General features: G+C 40.6%; 1 protein-coding gene across 1 annotated transcript in view; it reads left to right on the top strand.

Annotated features, from left to right (window-relative positions):
* Window positions 1-417: 417 nt before the first annotated feature.
* slc6a8 (solute carrier family 6 member 8) overlaps window positions 418-14,979 on the top strand; it is a 23,173-nt gene continuing 8,611 nt past the window's right edge. The window contains 5 exon segments of the mRNA XM_028452177.1: window positions 418-984; window positions 1,074-1,436; window positions 11,370-11,501; window positions 13,399-13,565; window positions 13,567-13,667. Coding sequence (XP_028307978.1) covers window positions 11,453-11,501; window positions 13,399-13,565; window positions 13,567-13,667 — 317 coding nt within the window. The 5' untranslated portion in view covers window positions 418-984; window positions 1,074-1,436; window positions 11,370-11,452.

Genomic DNA, 14,979 nt, shown 5'->3' with positions numbered 1-14,979 from the left:
CTGAGGAGCTCAGAGTAGAGCAGCTGCTCCTCCCTCTGAGAGACCACACCTCTGTGGGCTGGGAACGATATGGGATCATTTAGAGGCAGAAACACGTCTGGGCTTCTCTGCTCAGGAAGTTATTACTGAGGATTAATGGAACAATCATTAATTAATGCATTCCTTCATTCATCCAGTGGTGGTGTAACGATTAATGAAGGCTTGTAATGGGAGGGTCGTTGGTTCTAATCCAACCGAGGTCCTGTTTGTGTGTTAAATTATAATCTTATAATCGATCATATTTATTCATCCATTAATTGACTTGTTTATTGATTGATTCATGTACTTGTTCATTTGTTCTTCTGTAACTTTATTATTTGATCTTTGGGTCTTTATGCGCTGAGGGGGCGTTTTTTACTGTGTGACGTCATTGTGTGGACGGCTGGATCTTTAAATCCTCGGACACACGCACACACACGCACACACACGCTCAGTGATTTACGGACAGCAGAAGGACTTAAAGCCGCTCTGAGCTCCAAGACCTCTGGGACCGCAGCGAGACGCTCCTCCACCTCTGCCCGGCTCCGAAGCTCCTCCGCCCGGCTCAGAGCTCCGCGCTGATCGGCTCTATGCGATTCTTCAGACTCTCTTTTAAGTGCTTCGTGGATTGTTTCTGAAGGTCGTCGCTCGGTTCTCCTCGGTCCTCTCCCCCCTGTGGAGCTGCAGACTCACTTGTTCTTCCCACTGTTATTTAAAGAAGTGAATTAGACTCTGACTGAACATCTTCACTGGTTCTGGATCAGTTTGGACTGGTTTCTGGTCCTTTTTTCTGACTTTTAACATTAAAGAGCAGCAGAGACTGAAACAGAACTCAAAAGTCTGGTTCCTGACCCCTTCCTCCGAGTTCTTTTTTTAATTCTTCTGTTGGTTCTTCTGTTGGTTCCTCCTGATTCTTCCTTCAATTCTCCTGTTGGTTCTTCTGTCAGTTCTTCTGTCAATTCTCCTGTAGGTTCTTCTGTTGGTTCCTCTTGGATCTTTTGTCAATCTTGTGGTGCTTCTTCTGTTAGTTTTTCTGTTTTTTGTTTTTTTTTTAGTTCTTCTGTCAATTATTCTGTTGGTTCCTCCTGGTTCTGGTTCTTCTGTTGGTTCCTGATGGAGAAGGACCAGGTTCTCTGCTGTTCTTCGGTGGTTCTTGAGGAGGTGAAGAAATCTCCTCTGTCCAATGGCGTTGATGGTTCGGTTCCCTCTGCATCGGGCGCTGCTACCATGGTGGGCGGGGCTTGTCCTGTGCCTGATAGGAAAGGTGTGATGGGCGTGGCCAACGGGGCAGGGCCTGTGTACCAGGAGCGTGAGACGTGGACGCGGCAGATGGACTTCATCATGTCCTGTGTGGGATTCGCCGTCGGCCTCGGGAACGTGTGGAGGTTCCCGTATCTGTGCTACAAAAATGGAGGAGGGTGAGTCAGGCTACGCCCACAACGGGTCTGTAGGCTCCGCCCATTAATGTGGAGAGCCAGCCTCGCAGGTTCCAAAAAGTTTCATCTTGATTTTATGGATCTCAAATGTATTCTTAATCTTTACCATGTTTTTATCTCCTTGGAAACATTTACGCACACGTGAAGCTAAAAACGTTCAGCGTGTGCGTAAATGTTCAGTAAAAACACGTCTTTAACGTAAACTATCAATTTGAACAAATAAACATTAAATTTGTTCATTTATGATAAAAACTAAAAAGTAAACTATAAAGTAAATAATGTATTTATAAACACCAGAAGAACCTGCGACCATGAAAGGAGTGAGAGGGTTGGAAGGTGTTCATTAATACTTATAATAATAATCATAAATACAATTTAAAGCAGAACTAAGTAACTTTTTCACCTCAATAAATCCTTCTCGTAGTCCCTGTGAGGGTAATACAAGTCTTTATGGGGTGATTGATGATCTTTATCCCCCCCCCCTGCTGTCTCTGTTCAGAAAACAACACTTGCAACTTTCCTGCCTCCGACCCGATGTCAAGACGTACTGCTTTACGACAGCTCAATACAAACTAAAGCTAGATTATGACACACGGTTGTCTACTACAGTAATTAACTTTACTCAAACTTATATTATGGCGGAGCCAGCAAAAAAAAGGCAGAGAAGACCTTTGTCCGAGGAACGGCACAACTCCATGCAGTGACAGCTCAGCAGCAACACACACTGTCGTCACGGCAACAGGCAAGCGCACACACACAACCCAGTGCTGCATCAGGCAGCACACACACAAATATCAATAATCTATCTATCCATCCACCATCCATCTATTTTCAGAGCTGCTTTGTCAGCACACAAACAAACATACACATACACGTTTTCACACTCCCTGCCGTAAAACTGACAGATCATTTATTTTAACTTGTCTCTCTTTCTCAGACTGTTCACATGGTCACATGGACTATATGTGTGAAAGCACCCTTAGTGTCACTGTTAGATTAGGATTTTTCATTGATTGGTTTGCTTACCGTCTTGGGAGAGCAAGTGGGGTGGGGTGGGGCAGGGGTGGGGGTGCAGAGTGTTTATGACAGTAACATAACCAAAAGGAACCTTTAGGGGGAGCGCTAAGCTTAAGTTACTTAGTTTCTGGCTTTAAATTAAAAAAAACTATGAAGTGATTTGTTTAGGATGATCACTATTCAATAGCTATACAATATATACAGGACATAAGTGTATCACAGCGGTGCGTTCAAGGACCTTGTATGTGTGTGTTATTGTATTACATGTGTGACAGGTGGGAGGAAGGGGCGGGGCCCTCGAGTTTATATTGCAGTAAAAAAGAAGCACATGTAAAAGAGTGACAGCAGCAGCTGTGTGTGTGTGTGTGTGTGTGTGTGTGTGTGGTGTGTGTGTGTGTGTTCAGAGACTCATTGATGCAGAAGGTTCCAAATTCATTATGATTAACTTTTAAAAAATAAAATATTATTCTATAAACTGTGTATACAATGATTATGAACACACACACATAGTTAAAGTGGGCGTGTCCATTTGTGTGACAATCATCATCTTAAAGCTTCTGTAATCTGTTAATCTACTTCATACAACCACATCAACTGCTTCCTCACTCCCTCTCCTGTTTCCTTGCCTGTTTACTTACTTCCCTCTTCTGTTTCCTCTCCTGTTTCCGTAGATCTTTCTTGTTTACTTTTTTGTTTCCTTACTTCCTATTCTGTTTCATCATCCTGTTTCCTTAAATCCCTCTTGTTTCCTCTTCTGTTTCTTTACTTAAACTCTTGTTTCCTCTTCTGTCTCCTCACTTCCCTCCCTTTTCCTTGCTTCTTTACTTACTTCCTCTTCTGTTTCATCTCCTGCTTCCTTACATCCTCTCTTGTTTCCTTATATCCTCTCTGTTTTCCTCTTCTTTGTCCTTACTTCCTCTCTTGTTTCCTCCTCCTGTTTCTTACTTCCTTTTTTGTTTCCTTACTTCCTCTCCTATTTCCCTTACATCCTCTCTTGTTTTCCTCTTCTTTTTCCTTGCTTCTTTTTTTCTGTACTTCCTCTTTTTGTTTTTCTCTTCCTCCTCTCCTGTTTTCATTACTTACTACTAAGGCTTTGTGCTCGTTTATGGTGTCTGGGGCGGGGTACATCCTGCTAACGTCGGCACAGACTCCACCAAAATGAAATGAAGTCATTTAAAAATGCTGTAATTCAAATTTTAAAAAGTATCGGAATTTAAGAAAAAATACAGCTTTGCAAAATATACAAAGAACCACACACACTTTGTATTTAGTGTGTGTCAAAGAGAGTGTAGAGAGTTTAAACACAGAGTGAGGAGGAGGAAGAAATGTGTTTCTGAAGCTGATTAATGTGAAGGTGAAAAATGTGAGAGGAAACCTTTACACACAGAAGGAAGCTGAAAGGTCAGGACTTTCATCACAATAAAAGAGAAAAACACTTCAGCAAAGATTTATATCCTTTAAATGAAGGTCAGAAGTTTTCTCACTCAGTGTGTGTGTGTGTGTGTGTGTGGGTGTGTGTGTGTGTGTGTGTGTGTGTGTGTGTGACATGAAAGCAGAGACTCACTGTCCGGGCCCTCAGCCAATCACAGCAGGTCATGCCAATTAATGTCACTAAATCAGGACTCTGCTGTGACATCATCAGCGTCAAATCCCCCCCCCCCCCCTCCACACACACACTGGGTGATATTTGCATTTTCTGGGTTTGTGTGATTTGTGGGGACCGCAGTATAACACTGAGTTTGATGGACCACTGAGTGTGTTAAACTACGTGTGTTTGTTACACATTCAGTCACTCAGTGGGAAACACACAAACACACACACTTCACACATGATTTTTTTAGAATCTGTAGAACGTGTGTGTGTGTGTGTTGCTGACCCTTGGGTTGGGGCAGCTGTGGGTGAACGAGGCTCAGCCGGAGGAGCTGGTGCAGCCTCTCTGTGGAACATGTGCTGACAGAATAGAGCCGCGGCTACGTTGGCCTCTTCGCGAGCTAAGCTGCTAATCCGGGCTAAGTCCAGTGGGCTTAGCAGTGACAGAGCTCATCATCATCATCATCATCATCATCACCATCATCACCATCATCACCATCATCACCATCATCATCATCACCATCAACCATCACCATCACCATCACCATCATCATCATCATCACATCATCATCATCATCATCATCATCACCATTATCATCACCATCACCATCATCACCATCATCATCATCATCATCACCATCATCATCATCATCATCATCATCAGCATCATCATCAATTTATTTTCAAACTGAATGTTTATAAGATAAATATTATTTAATCAAATCAATAAATACTAGATTAAATAAGATCAATAAACTATGATAGAAAAAAAATGAAATCAAACAAAACAAGAATAAGGAAATAAATGAAATTTAATACAAACAAAAAAATCTAACAATCTCAAACTGGAATTATCAATTTGCATTAAATAACCCAACAAGAAATATAACTGGAGAAATAAATCAAGATTGAAATAATTAAGAGGGAAAGTGAATTTAGAAATTATTTTACATTGAAAGCAGCAGCAGATGCTTATTGATTTATTGTTATTATTGTATTGTTATTATTATTATTATTATTATTATTTATTATTATTATTATTATTAAAAGCTTATCTGTCTCAGGGCTGAGATTTTCCTAACATCAACACCAACCATTTTAATGTGTTTATTTTATTTATTTTTTTAAGCACTACAATAAAATAATTTATTTCATTGCAATAACATAATATGCATTGTTGTCTCATAATGATTGCACTTCTTGTAGTGTTGACCTTTGACAGCAGTGTGCAGACAAGGTGAAATAATAAAAAAATAAAAATAATGTGTTTAAAAGACACTCAGCTGAATAAAAACTGCTTCCACTAGAATTTTGCTTAAAATGGGAGGTTATAAATTGTTCTTAAACTATCTATTGGTGAGTTATTATGACAAGAGGGAAAAGAAGTGATTGACAGGAACCCACACGATACGATTCAACATCAACAGGTCAAACAGTCCAGGTTGACATTCATATTTGCACAGTTTGGAGTAAAGTGCACTTTCTGGTTTTGTTGGCAAATACCAGATCTAATGGTCCTATCTTATTCTGGAAATAACCATAAAATTCCTCACATTCACATCCAGGAAGCTTTGAACTGTTGGAAAGACATTCAAGTCCGTGTAAAACAGAAATAAAATGTGTGTTATGAGTTTGTCACATCACAGAAACATGTCATTGACCACCAAGCCAAATTTGAAAGATGAAAAAAATTGCTAAGTATATAAAATCAGATCTCAAAATCACTTCTCTCTGCTCTGAACTGTTGGGGGGCGTGTCAGTTAGAGGCGCTGGAACCACGCCAACACGCGGGAAGGGCCGCCGCCTCGTTACTGGTGTCTATGGGACAAAAGTGGTTCCAGCATTGATACTGGTTTTCAAAAGGACTCGGATAGGGCCAACAAGGTGTCAGCGGAAAGTTCTGCTCTGTCCGAGTCTGAATATATGTATAATCTCCCGGATAGATTTGGAACTGCAGCCGCTAGAAGCAAAACACACAATCACGGTGCAAAAAAAAGTGCGAATTTCATGGAAATGTGGCACCAACGGACGCGTTTGATTCCTCTGAGTCTGAAGATGTGTTTGTTTTTGGCTATGGGGTCGAATTGCGCTCGCGGAAGTTTTGGTGTGCTTCAGCAGCAGGGTCGGGTTAATGCTAATAATGGCTCTGTTACGTAACGCAGCTTTTTGAAGCCTAGCTCCACCATTACATTATAAATGGCTTTTTACATGTTTTAAGGAATATATTTAACTATTTAATGTGTTTAGAAGAAAACGGCAGAATTTGCTTTACAACGGACTTTAAAGAGATCTAAGGCAATAACCCTTGGTGTCTGGAATTTTACCTGTGAAGTATTTAAGCCTCAATTTTAATTGCTTTATTGTTACTTTTGAATATTATTTATTGTTTTAGTTCCTATTAGTGCACTTCATCAGCAGTGTCCTTAATGTATCATTAAATCAGTAACTAACGGGTCAATGGATGAAGGTAAACTGTATTGTTGTAATATGTGATGTCAGGACTAATATCACATTTTAACAAAACATTCTGTAAAACTATGGAGAGAGAGAGAGATCAAAGCTGTTAAAAAATATACATTAGTGATCGGAAAGAGCTCATTTAGTGACAGATGAAACGTTAAAGGGACCCTCCACAGTTTTTTTACACATCTGTCCTTAAATTTTCTAAATGTCATTAGTGGGACTATGTCTAACAAAACACATTATTTTGCACCATATTCATTTTATTAACTTTTAAAAACAGGACTACTTTACAGTTTTAGAGCCTGTGTTCCTCCATCTTGAAATCACGTGATTGATGATGTCACAACACGGCCCCACTGCCTGTAAACATCCCATTGTTTTCTATTGGAGCGAAACATTCAGCCTGATTTTTAGATCATTTAGCAGCTTTTTTGCTAATTTCACATCTTGGGGGGCAACAGCCGGAACCACTGCGGTAAACAGTCCCTCCCTCCTGGCAGCCATTGGAACAGGCCGCGGTGGCGATGGGCAGGGCTGCGGGGGACCCAGGGGAGCACACAACGGAACAGAACAGGCGGGGCTGGTGAATGGGGAACGTCCAGCAGCACCGACAGGTGTCCCTCTTCTTCCTTTTGGCCTGGGTGGGGGTGCGCGGGCGGAGCCGATGCAGCTGCAGTCGGGGCTGTGGGCTTTCTGGGCCAGTTGGTAGGAACCATTTCCTGATGGTTGGGGCGGGCCGCGGTGTTGGAAGTTTAGGGGCCCCTAAACTGAGCACCCCGAGGAGTTGGGAAAGCCTTGCGGCGAGCAGGAGGAGACATGATCGGAGCCTTCCTTGGAGGAAAAGGCAGAAAAGCTTCATCATCCTTCTTTTGGCCTTGCAGCACCTCTGCATGGAGGCCAGCACTGAGCCGAAGACTCCTTCTGGGATGACGGGCAAGACCAGGATGTCTTCTTTCACCTCCTTCCGACAGGTTCTCCAGGTCAAGCCAGCAGGCGCAGTGTAATTTCCCGAGCGTGGGGGCAAGGAAGGCACTGCACACCATCAAATTTCAGGCTGAAAGGATACACAAACACGGCCCGGCAGCAGAATCCAAATAGGGTCACCTGTGGACGGTTGAGCTGCTGCGATGAAAGCTTCCAGAGCGAGAAGAGCTGAAAGAATGCAATGTATTCTCCACCTGCCCTACCTATAGTAGGTGGGACTAGCGGCGGCAGATGAATACATCTTTCATCGGCCAATCAGGTTGGTGGAATGAGAAAGGACTTCTGGATATGACGCAGGGGGCATATTTCCCATAGTGAGACTTCTCACTCATATTACTCAGAGAACTGGGGGTTATATAAATAACCTATAGTTTTCTATTGGAGTGATACATTCAGCCTGATGTTTAGATCATTTAGCAGCTATTTTCTATCTTTTAATAACTTTTAGATCATTCAGCATCATTTTCAGTCATAATAACAACTTGTGCCGCTTTTGGTTGCTCTAAAAAAAAAAAAAAAAACAGTAAAAGTTAAAGATGTCGATGTAAACTAGTTTACAGAAAGAGGATGAGTCGTTCTCAACGTACAAATTAAAATTTTAATGTATGTACTGTATGTGTAGACAGCATTGTTGAAAAAAAAGTGTGCTCGGGTTTTCATGACATTTGAGGACATTTTAGTGACAACACACACACACACACACGCACACACACACACACACACACACAAAACAAGGACATTTCTGATGTCCTGCAGAATTCTACAGCTTCTAAAAAGCTGACCATTCATCACAAAATTATTTTAAAAAGTGTGTGAAGTGTGTGAAGTGTGTGTGTGTGTGTGTGTGTGTGTGTGTGTGTGTGTGTGTGTGTGTGTGTGTGTGTGTGTGTGTGTGTGTGTGTGTGTGTGTGTGTGTGTGTGTGCGTGTGTGTGTGTGTTGTGTGTTGTGTTGTGTGTGTGTGTGAGAGAGAGAAAAAGAGAGAGAGCTTATCACAGTCTGTTAATGTGTGTGTTGGAGTGTTGACTGTGAGGAGACCATCACACTCTGTAATCCCATCATCGGACTAACGGCATTACAGTGTGTACAGTCTGCAGGTTGCATCATCAATGATGCTCTGGTTGCTCTCTGCGCTGCATCAGCTGCAGGCACATTGCTTGTGTGTGTGTGTGTGTGTGTGTGTGTGTGTGTGACATTGAGGACTGCAGTACATTTTTCAGGCCTGACTGCTCAGTGAAAATGTGTTACTGTTCCTTTAAGAGTGCGGCGGCTCTGATGGACGTCGTGACTTTGTGCTCAGTGGGATGTGGTGTTATGTAACACACGTACACACACACACATACACACGTACTCACACACACGTACACGTACATCTCTGTTTGTTCCCAGACTCCGGTCCCACAGCGTTCCTCACACATTATTAATCATTCAAAGGCCAAAATATTGATTTCATAAAGGTAATAATAATAATAATAATAATAATAATAATAATAATAATAATAATAACAATAATAATAATAATAATAATAATAATAATGTGTATGTACATAACATTGGCATTATGTCAATAACATAATGCCAATGTTTTATAAAAGCTTTGTTAATAATACCACACAAAAAGTGAAATTAAAAAGTAATTTCATTATGAAGTTTATTTATTTTTCAAATTAAAAAATAAAACAATTTCATAAATAGTTTGAGCTCATCTGTCTTTGATTATTCTGTGTTTTTGTGTTTGTTTGGGGTTGTTTTCTTGTGTGTCATGTTATGTATTGCGATGTTTGTCAAATGGGGGTATGTGTACCCTTAGTGGTACATGATGGCACTACAGAGGGTACAAATGAAAGCAAAATTTGGGTTTTCTAATGTTTATTTTTTGTTAAAAAAAGATAATCAATAACAATGATGATGAAATGATTTTGATTAGAAAATGAACTGAATTACAAGAGTCAGTGTTGAAAATAATAAAAACTATAGAAATAAATGTATTCAGGAAGCACTAAATGCTGTAGATGTTCTTATTATTTTTCTTCACAACACCTTTGTCCAGTGACGTGCCGTGACCACTAGGGTTGGGTAGGCACGTTGCAAATCGAGACCACCAGTGACAATTTCATATGTTTCTGTTGGCAAGTGTTAATTCATTGCAATATTTGTATATAGGAATTTCCAACAAAGTCATCTCAATGCGCTTATCAAAATATAAAATTCATAATAAGAAAGAAAAACCCAACAAGATCCACATGAACAAGTATTTATCCATCTAACAAAATCAGCATCATAAACACCATTAAAGAACATAAACAATTATTTAATATAGCCTCCATACTCTCCCAATGACATATATCTCATGACACGGCAGCACATCTGTTGTTTGTGTTGGAAACACAGAAACACGGAGAAAATGACAACAACAACAACTCAGAACAGCCTCAGTGAGGAGCATCCACAAAGTCAATCCTTCCTTTTGTTCCATTCACTGTGAAAAGTATGAAACATGTTCTTGACCTTACCTTTACTGGAGCTCTGGTAGCTCAGGTGTTGGTCTCCATCTTTTAAAAGCTGTCGTTTTTCCTCAAAATAAAGTTCTCTCTATCGTCTCTAGCGCTGTCATCCTGCTGTAGTGTCATCCCACCCACTAGCTAGAGAACATAGCAGCAGAGATCACATGGCATCTATTCACTAATGTACTGTGAACTTACGTATAGCATTTAGCATAGCGCGGTTACGTCCAAAGGCAGCTCTCTACTACGCTGCCTTTGGACGTAAATGGTTGTCATCTTGGGGACCTGACTGCGCATGATCAAACACGTAAAAACACGCAATGAGAACGGAGGCAGAAGAGCAACGTCCCTTTTGGAGGGGGCGTGGCCTCCCTCTGCCTTACAGCAGAGTGAGACTGTGCAGCTGTTTAGTAATTGGGCTATGAAACGCACAAAATGCGGACACTTTCAAACTTATAGCTACTGTAGTTTATTGGAAATGGAAAAATAAATAATTTCTATCATATTATAATTAAAACAAATAATCAAAATATCAATTCACCCTTGGGTAGGCACTGCCTACCTTGCCTACCCTGACGGCACGTCACTGCCTTTGTCCTAGAATTCCTCCTAGGCTATTAATGCAGCACTAATGCCACATATGTCATCTCATAGGGGAATGTCAAGGATGTGCAGTCGATCTTTTTTAAAGCCAAATTGTCAAGGTCACTGTCAAGGTCACCGTCAAGGTCACGTCAAGTGTCAAAAACCAAAATTTTCCATATCTCTACGAATATTTAATCATATAAGCTCATCTCAAGTGGAGTATTTTATTTCATTGGACTGAAGCTGTACCAGTAAAAAGACCAGTAGGGGTCAAAGTTCATGACGTCACAAAAATAATATATATATAATTTTTTTCCTACAACTTGGCCGCTGGTACCATTGAACAACATTTTCTTTCAATGTGTGACCTTGAGTGAAGGTCAAAGGTCATATTTAAGGTCAGGACTCCTCAGAAAAGTGAACAAAGGGAGACTTCAATGACCTCAACTTGTAAACAAATCCAAATACAGGTTGTCATTTTTGCCATTTTTTTCAATTTTCAATTGCCAAATAGGTATTCGCCTTGCAAATGCAGGTCTTGCCTAGTTTATACAATGAAATTATTCATAATGTGTGTTAGAACTCATTCATTCCATTATTATGATTTATATGTTTTTACACATGAATTCTGATCCAAATGTAGTGGTCAAACATAAGCAAGGACTTAGAGAACCACTGGTGTAGTGTGTTTTGTGTTTTATCTCCTCTGGTAGTCTTTGTGTTGTTGTTGTTGACGTGTGTGTATGTGTGTGTGTGTGTGTGTTTGCCCTCAGGTGTCTTCCTGATTCCTTACCTGCTCATCGTGTTTGTGGGAGGGGATTCCCATCTTCTTCCTGGAGATCGCGCTGGGTCAGTTTATGAAGGCTGGGAGCATCAACGTGTGGAACATCGCCCCACTTTTTAAAGGTACACACACACACGCGCACGTGCACACACACTCAGCAAGTGAAAAAAATCCTTTCAAAACAAATCAAATCTACGAAAAATGAAAAGTATGAGCTTTTATTTTGAAGGGCAGGCACTGTTTATAACAGCTTCATTGGACAAAACAAACAACCATTATCCAAGTTTTTTGTTATAAACTTTATTTGTGGAAATTATTGTTTATTGAAATGCAAAACAGGAAAAAACAGACAGACATTAAAGTACTGTTAGTATTTTATCAGTAATATCACAAACTGCTTTTTCAACCTTGTGTGTGTGTGTGTGTGTGTGTGTCAATCAGTATGTGGTCTAATTAAAGACAAAGGTTCATCTCTGACCTGAAACACTTGATGTGTTTTATAATTATATAAACCTCCATCAGACTGATGACAGATCATATAAGATCCTCAAACTGACACACAAAGACTGGATGTTTATGAGCTGAACTCTGTCAGATGTCTGAGATACGACGTCTGAGATACGACGTCTGAGATACGACGTCTGAGATACGACGTCTGAGATACGACGTCTGAGATACGACGTCTGAGATACGACGTCTGAGATACGACGTCTGAGATATGTGCAGGATGGAGGACGGACGCTCTTTAATGTCTGTGAGGTCAAGGACAGACTGAGTTAATAACGTCATAAAAAGCCACATTTATAGTTCCAAGCAAGTGTGAAACTCACTGAAGCCTGAGGAAAACCGACAGCACAGACACATGGAGCAGATAAGACCAACAATGGTTAATTTGATGATGAAACAGACTGTGAGACATCTGAAATATTCAATATGGCCGCCGTTTAACACCTGAATTCCTGAATAATCAGCCACAGAGAAGTTAGCACTGAATTCAATGTTTGTTTTAAGAACAATTCCTGCTTTTCAGGATTCCAACCTGGCAACCATTTTATTCAAGATTAACAACAACCCCAATTTGTTTTATTTTAAAAAGGCAAAATGTTACAGAATATAAGTTTGAGAAGAGGTTGAACCTTTCAGGAATGTGTGTAAAACATGCTCAGGTCTTTTCAGTATACATCTGGGTATTTCTCACATACTAAATATTTGCATACTATACAACATGAATACACTACATACTCATTTTGATGTCAGACTTATGTTGTGTTCAAAATCACGTACTCACATACTACTCATACTAAGTCTGATGTATACTATAAGGGGACATTGCATGATGTATGCATGGTGGGAACACTAGTCATACTCAATCGTCCCATGATGCATTGGAAGCGGAATGTAAAATGGTCCTGGGACCAACTTCAAGCTAAAAAACAAACATCCTCTTTTCAAAATAAAAGCATCTCTTCTTGTCTTCCATTAGTTTTTTGAACTCTTTTATAAATAGGGCTCTTATTTTGAGTTTACAGGAAGTTTAGTCAGCAGCCCAATGGAGGGTCTCTGAAAATGTGTGAAATGTGTGAATGAAATGTGTTTACGTGAGTTTTATGGATGAAATGAGCACATGTTGATATTCTACTTGGTCACTTTCTCACTTCAAATGTTTTCCGAATTTTCAAAGTAAAGGTGGAGAATCAACAGAGATATTTAGCCTCAGTGTGAACAAGGTTTTTAACGCTGTAGGTTCCAAATGCATCTTGGGAAACTTGGAAGTATACGTCAATGTGAACGCTCATCATACTATAGTATATAGTAGACAGTATACAGTATATACTCATTGAGTATGTAGTGGAGAGTAGATTAATATGCGATTTCAAACAAAGCCAGACTCTTTCCTATTATGCTCTAATTGGTCGTTATACTAATGCTGACATGAATGTTGATCATATGACCCTCAGATCACATGCTTGTGGCCCCACCCCCTGTAATAAAAGCATCTTCTGATGTGTGTCCCTCCAGGTCTAGGCTTTGCGTCCATGGTCATTGTCTTCTTCTGTAACACCTACTACATCATGGTGCTAGCTTGGGGCTTTTACTACCTCATCCACTCGTTCCGCTCTGAGCTGCCGTGGTCGTCCTGCGGGAACCCGTGGAACTCTCCCAGCTGCCTCAGCGTCTTCTCTCACCCCCGACTGCAAGAACGCCTCCTACGCTAACACCACCGTTAGCGGAAACCTCACCTGTGCCCAGCTCGCTGCCGCTCGCTCGCCCATCATTGAGTTCTGGGAGTGAGTGCTGAACAAAAGCTATGCTATGTTTACATAACACCACAGGGCTGCCAAGTTTCAGAAAATGACAAGAGTGAGACTTTAGTGACATGATTCGTTCCGGCGAAAAAAAAAGTGTCCTTTTTTAACATGGCTTTGGCCTGTTTTAACGTTGATCTCTACCTTCAGAATGATGTCATCACCTTAATGCTAGCAGCTCTCCCTGCACTGTGGCCTCCTAATGCTAGTTTTTAATCAACCAGAAATTAGAAATGAAAACTGTAACAACAATTTGGACAAAATACATTTATTTGTCAATATTTCATTTCAACCAACTGTCCATCATTTATTTGGGGACATGTGTCATGTTGTAGGTGTTTGTCACAGATGTTGATGATGACAGAGGCAGGGGGCTCCCACTTAAAACACTGTGGCCCAAGGCAGTGCTACCTTTACCTCAGCTCTCCTTGTCTGTAACAGAAAGGACGTCATTAAAAAGATAATCATGTAAAAAAACATTAAAACATCAAGTGATTTTTGATTGAATGAATGTCTCAGCAGCAGACTCAATATCTATAGAAATACACTATTACATACAAAATAATCATAAGAACAGTTTAAATGAACATTAGATTAGACAAGACATTTGTTTCATTTACTATGTATTTATGCTGATAAAAACCTACAAGTCAGTGACGTGCCGTGACCACTAGGGTTGGGTAGGCACGTAGCAAATCGAGACCTCAGGTGTTGGTCTTCATCTTTAAAAGCTGTCGTTTTTCCTCAAAAAAAAATTCTCTATCGTCTCTAGCGCTGTCATCCTGCCTGTAGTGTTATCCCGCCCACTAGCTAGAGTGAGAGAGAATGTAGCAGCAGTGGTCACATTCACTAATGCACCGTGAGCTTATGTATAACATTTAGCATAGCGCTGTTTACGTCCAAAGTCAGCGTAGAGAGCTGCCTTTGGACGCAATGGTTTTCATCTTGGGGAACTGACTGCGCAAACACATAAAAACACGCTATGGGAAACAGAGGCAGAGCAGCCGTGTGCTTTTGGGAGGGGGCGTGGCCTCCTCCTGCCTGACAGCGGAGTGAGGACGGGCAGCCGTTCTAGGAAATAGTGCTGTTTAGTAATTGTGCTATGAAACACAAAATGCTGACACTTTCAAAACTTATAGGTACTGTAGGCTATTGGAAATGGAAAAATAAATAATATATCATTATGTTATAATTAAAACAATTAATCAAAATATCAATTCACCCTTGGGTAGGCACTGCCTACCGTTCCGACCCTGACTGCACGTCACTCCTACAAGTGCAATTCAGCTACTAC

This window comes from Gouania willdenowi, chromosome 7 (genome assembly GCF_900634775.1).
Source record: "Gouania willdenowi chromosome 7, fGouWil2.1, whole genome shotgun sequence".
Classification (NCBI taxonomy): Eukaryota; Metazoa; Chordata; class Actinopteri; order Blenniiformes; family Gobiesocidae; genus Gouania; species Gouania willdenowi.
This window is presented reverse-complemented; position numbering and strand designations above follow the sequence as displayed.